We start from the raw sequence: 6,091 nt of genomic DNA, 5'->3' as shown, positions 1-6,091 counted from the left end.
GAGCGAGAGAAAGTTTTTCTTACAAAACCTTTCATTATTGAATCATGCTGTAAGCGTTCTTAAACCTCTTTCTTTTGACAGCCATATTGCAATATTTACTTTTAGTCTGTTCCAATAGCAGTCCGGTTTACAGGATTTAGTCAGAACTTACAGGAAGTCGTTCCTATTGACATAAAACCTGTAAGTGGGAACACTTTTAAGAGAGTAACTGAGCAACTGTCCTAGTCCGGAGTTTTTTTCCTGTAAGTTCATGAAAAGTGTCAAACGATCAGCTGATTTACATGTGCAAACAAAAACAGAAAGCGGTGAAAGCAAAGAACCTTATATTTGTTAAAAAATGGAAGTAAACAACGAAATGTTTGAATATGTATAGATTTTAATAATTATTTAGTGATATTTCAGTCAAATCAGTTTTGTACCAATGACATGTAAACAAACCGACTGACGTTTTTACAGGAAATAGTGCTTTTTGCGTTCCCGTGCACTTCTGCATCTGTTCTCCTTTTACTCTCACTTGAGAGAGTAAAATTGTAGTTTGACCGTTCCACAGGTTTTAGTCCGAAGTTCAAAGGAACAGACTATTTATCTTATCAATTTACTTAAACTGCAATTTTCAAACAGGTGGAAGCTCTCTAATTTTTTTCTTTCTATGGGCCAGTTTTTCAGTGCCAGTTTAAACTTAGATTAAGTAAACTGAGTTTAAGTTGAACATTGGTTGACATCTAATCTTAGTTTAAACCAGCCAGATCGGGCGTTTAAACTGAGTTTAAACTGCACTGAAAAACTGGTCCTATGTATGTCCCCTTTCAGACTCGTCAAGTCTTGAAAACAATTTTTTCGCATTATCTTTAGTGTTTTCTATTTGCGTCCAGACGCGTCAACTTTTATTGAATTCAAGTTCTTGGTTCTTTAAATGGGAAGCAACGAAAAGATCCAAAAAGAGACAAGAAAACTTGCGGATTTATCTGTACTCTTCCCCTCTCTTCTCACCTCCTTCGCCTTGGAACGAGCAAACGTGAAAGCAAGGCCTGACGTGTCTGAAAGCTGACTATATTTTAAGTTAGACCTCTAGCAATACGTCCGTGAAAACTCCATTCAATTCCATGGTATTAGTTTTCGAATGATGCACGTTCAAACATATGTACAGACAGACGGACAGACAAACAAAAATTCTAAAAATTGTTTAATTGGCTTCTGTTGCTCTAATAAAGACCCCCAATATTGATATTTCTTTAAAATCTATAATGTAGACATCGGTCTGTTACAGCTTTATTATATGTATAGATTATTGACTAGCATGGGGTGAGTCGCTGCGTAGTCAATCATAGATAAGCCTGCAACGTCAAGGCAGCTGCAAACGGCTCGGAAATCATTCGCTCGCGCTGATAAGATTTCGTAGTTGCATTTTTTTAATTGAAAGTTGTACTGAGACGTTTTTCCCACTGAATTACACTGGGATTTATTCTGTAAATAGATTCTGTCTAATGATGATGAAAAGAGTAGCGTAGTGTCAAAACAAAAATTCTAAATCAAGTAATAGTAACTTTTGTATGTATTTAGTAAAAGTTTATTTATTTAAAAAAATCACATTTTTTATTCAGGCGAAATTTCAGTAAAGTTTAAAAGCGCCAGAGGTTTGGACTCGTAAGTGGTTTCTAGAAATATAAACTATCTTTACCAAAAGCACATGCAAATGTTAAATAATCTTCATTAGCGAGTGTGTTGACCCGAAGTTTCGGAAAATTCTCAATATGTACATATGTACATATATTGAGATGTGAAAAACATGATGTTTAAATAAACACGCAAACATTTGCACACATTCATACATACATATTTATAATATACGTACGTAAATATGTACATACATGATATATGCAATTAAATGTTTATTTTTATTACATTGCCATGCATATGTACATATGTACATACATATATTGCAGACTTTTAATCGGACCATAAGTTACGTCAATAAAGGTGTGTATTATTTTTGCAAATTGTGCCACATACAAAGTGCCCACGATTTTTGATGGCATCGCTCCGCGATTAACCAAATCAAATACGCTACATTGTCTGTTAATCGCTCTACGTCAATGCAAATTTCTTCGCTTTCACGCACCTCTACATTATCTTTCGACAATTATTAAATGAATAAAAAGTTGTACAATCATGCAATGGAAGCGTGCCACGGCGTATAGGACTTTAAATTTACAAGAAGTGCGAGTCTTTGAAGCTTCAAGTTTTATTTTTGGAATGAAAAAAGATGCCAGATAATGGAAAAATTTGTGTTATTACCGAGACACAAAAAATTACAAGTATATTTAGCTTATCAGTTCATTTAAAATTTAAAAATAATATTAGCGCGATAATTTTAAAGTCACCCCGTTCACTAGTAGGTGTTAATGGATAACCTTTCATTTGCTAAAGGAATTGTTTGTATGGGTAATTATAAACGATCCGTGGGAATTCACAAGTGCATTTACAAATACCCATGTATAGTATATACATATGTATGTATATGATTGTGTGAATGTAGCGTTCGTAAATACCTCAAAACCTTTACTACATTCAGCGAAAAATATCTATTATTTCAATCAACTGACCTACGACAATCAAACTGCTCATTTCTTATTTTTAGTTTGCAGCACCTGCAGCACATTTATCAAACTACTCCCATTTGCAGTGTCCGACTTTGTTTGCTGAGGTCCGTTACAACGCTTCTTACGGTCTGCTGAACTATGTTTTGACTGTGACTTTTGGAGCTTTTCTTGTTTTACACGCAAAGCATCAAAGTAACGTGATATGCGTGTTCCGCCAGCTGAGGCATTTGCTTGTGACGTAACCGAGTTTTCCGATGTGTCAGCTGGTTTTACTGGCTCTTCCTTAATGTATTCCGTTTTAATGAACTCCATAGAACTAATGGAAATTTTCGACTCATTGGTCACCATATTCTCAACATTGAACTTTGCATTTGTAAATTCTGCTTTAACAGTTTGTATGCATTGTATTTCAATTTTTGGTTTTAATTCTTTCTTTACGTCCAGCAGACGATGCTCAGGTGGTGGTGGCATGACGGCAAAATCGAAACCTATTTCTGGCATATCGAAATTTGCTGAGGTTTCTTGTGTCGTTAGTGAGGTGGTATGAAGTGCAGTGGATGCATCAGTCTTATAATTACTAAACTGCTTGTCAATACAACTCACGTCCTCTTTCATATCCAATGCATCTTTAGAAAATGAATTCGGCTCAAATGTGTTTTGATGTTTCAATGAATAAGCTGAAGGTAACATTTCTGAATGGTTCTGTGATGTGGTGGGTGACATGCAACTGGTAGTTTGATAGGGGAATGGTGTCGCGCTATTCTCTGTGGTGCTGCCATCAATTCCTGATGTCTCAATAGTATTATTTTTAGCATCGATACAAAGTAGCGCTTCCACAAAACGGACACTATCTAACTCATCAAAATCATTGTTAGGATAAGTACACAAATCAGAAGATGGCAAGGAAGTGGGTTTTGGTGGGCTCTTTTGAAATTCTTTAGACGACACATCTTCCTCAGAATCCGAAAAGTCATTTATGTAAGGATAAATGCAGGAGGAACTCTCACATTTCACAATTTGCTCATTGATATCGATGTAAAAAGTACGTAAACGATTTCTCAAGCCTTGTTGCTGGCATTCGAGGCAGATATCACCAGGTTGAAATGTGCTCTGCTCCATGATGATGATGTGAGCGGAATTATAAGAGTTAATTTCAAAGCTGTTTGAAAATACATAATGGAAATATGTAGTTACCATGATGTTATAAAAGTGATTTATGTGGGAGATGTCGAGCACAGTTCAACCTGTTAAAAGAAAACTTAAAAAGGTAACGCGAAGTGACAAAAATAATAAGATTTGAGGTGAATGTTCCCAATATTATCTGTTAGTTCGAGGCTGGCACAAAAAAATCAAGGAGGCGTGGCACCCCTCAACTTTCCAGCTTGAAAGAGTAATGAATTCAGTTGCATGCTTCTCTTTCTCCTCCGACTACAGGGCTCCTCAGACGAACCTCCTCAAAACAGGAAACAAATTTTCGCGTTTGCTTACAAATTCCATAAAAATAGAACTTTTTTGTTCGGAACTTCTTTGTTCAAAGCAAAAATAACCAACTCCGTCTACGCTGTAGTATTTACGGGAGATTCTTTCTGCGCAGGCGGCCCTCCATTTTTCTCTGAAGAATCCTGTGGTCGGAGGAGAAAGAAAAGCATGTCATTGAATTCTTTGATATTTGCTCTTTCAATCCGGAAAGATGAGCGGTGCCACGCTCTCCTCATCACTTTTACCATATAGAAGTCAAAAATAAGAAACATAGTTAAAATGCATATTACTTTATGAAGAGGGTAATGCTATCACTTTTAATTAGTACATAGTGCTACAACGCCTGACTTAGCACTGCCTGGATCGGCTTGTCGGTCAACGGCTTTTGTCCATAGGGACAAAGGCTTTAGATGGATGGGAGTTTGGGGCACCCCAAGAGGTGCCGTGAGCCATGTGGTGACTCCGCATGCCGGGCACTCGTTGAGCACATCTGCGTTCACTCTGCTCAGGTATGAGTTTAACCTGGTTTAAAATCGAGAGTGAAGTTTGGCAGACAAAGCTCTGTGCCGTCCACCTCGGGTGGTTGGTTACACAGATCGGGAGTCGATGTAGGTCTAGACCCCCGTAAATGCCGGTTATGGCCTGTCGGTATGCTGTCGGGTCCAGAGGGTAACTTGGGGACCTTGTTGCGGTTCTGTACTCTATTGACAATTGCGGTTGTTTGCGTCGAGGAGAGCAGAGTGTCGAAGATAACTCCGAGGATTTTTGGGTCATTTAGCGTCAGAATTGGGTCGCAATCGACGTAAATTCCCAGCTGTAGTCTGAACTTCTCCGGTTTGGTGATAAAAAGGCTTGCCGATGATTTCGTAGGGGAGAGGGTCAAGTTCCTTGCAGTGAAGAAGCGAAATGCATATTTGTAATCTTGCTTTGGCGAAGTGTGCTCGCCCTCCCTCTACGTTTAATTTGTATATAAATAATTAGCACTTACCTGTCCAAAACTCATACGAAGCGCATATTGAGCTACGATTGAAGATCTCATTTTCTGCAAAATTTCACTTGAATAACTTTATTTCGCTCGGATTGGCAAAAGCAGGTCAAATAACTGAAAAAGAGAGAAGAAAAGATAACAACCAGACGAAATAACATTTATTTTTGAAAACAGTATTCATGTTTTGTAGCTAAAATTTCGCTAAATGTTTAGCTATTTGTACAACGATTTATGTGTGGGTTAAGCTTTTAGACACCTTTCTGCGTAGGCGGCCTTTGGGGGCACTTTAGGATTATAACCCTCACCAAATAGAATTCTCCTTTTGGTGTGCACCAACTGGGGCTATCACTCCAGTGATGTAGCCTTGGGAAAGGATGAGCAAACTGCCCCAGGGATGTCTATGTTTGACAGCTCAGCTCCGCCATTTAATCTGCATATGCAATCACAGGTTCACGGGTGATTTTCATAGCAATTTTAATTAATAAATTGCGACGAATAAGTTTCAACTAAAGGAATAAAATAAGTAACAAATAATAGTGGCTGCTTTAAGGCAGAATAAGATTAGTTAGAGTACGTATATTTCGGAAATTTGCAACAAATACCATATTTCCAACCATTGTTAAATTAGTGCACAGATTTAGTAAATTCAAGGGAAATGTTTAGTTATTGGCCCATCGTTTTTGGGGTGGGGGGCGGAGGGGGAAGGGGGCGTGGCCCCCAAACCCCCCTCATTCGAAAGGGGCCAGTCGCCACTTTACGAAAAGCCCCACCCTCCCTTTGGGGACCTCCCACAGACCCCTAGGGAACCGTTTGAAAATGGGGTAAAAACGGCATTTTCCGAGGCAAACTGAGCAGTTTGAAGTGGAATATAACCCAACTAACAGAATCTGTGGGGTTTTTAAATAAAAGAAGTTATCCCAAGGTGGTTATCAGGCGAAAAAAGGAGGGCTAAACACCTGTCGCAGAGAACACCTTTGTGCGTAGGCGGCCTTCGGCCGCACTTAGGGATTATAACCCTCAGGCA

The 6,091-nt window shown here is 38.5% G+C and overlaps 1 protein-coding gene across 3 annotated transcripts in view; it reads right to left on the bottom strand.

Annotated features, from left to right (window-relative positions):
• Positions 1 to 1,568: 1,568 nt before the first annotated feature.
• The window catches only part of LOC118743340, a 5,715-nt gene continuing 1,192 nt past the window's right edge, over positions 1,569 to 6,091 (bottom strand). For all 3 annotated transcript variants that reach the window (XM_036475945.1, XM_036475944.1, XM_036475946.1), the window contains exons 2-3: positions 5,068 to 5,181; positions 1,569 to 3,759 (exon numbers count right to left, since the gene is read on the bottom strand). In XM_036475945.1, the coding sequence (XP_036331838.1) occupies positions 2,622 to 3,719 (1,098 nt within the window). In that variant the 5' untranslated portion in view covers positions 3,720 to 3,759; positions 5,068 to 5,181 and the 3' untranslated portion in view covers positions 1,569 to 2,621. The remainder of the gene's footprint in view (positions 3,760 to 5,067; positions 5,182 to 6,091) is intronic.

This window comes from Rhagoletis pomonella, unplaced genomic scaffold (assembly GCF_013731165.1).
Source record: "Rhagoletis pomonella isolate Grant_MI unplaced genomic scaffold, Rhpom_1.0 Rhpom_scaffold_00007, whole genome shotgun sequence".
Lineage (NCBI taxonomy): Eukaryota > Metazoa > Arthropoda > Insecta > Diptera > Tephritidae > Rhagoletis > Rhagoletis pomonella.
Note: the sequence above shows the minus strand (reverse complement) of the source record. Positions and strands in the feature narration are given on the sequence as shown.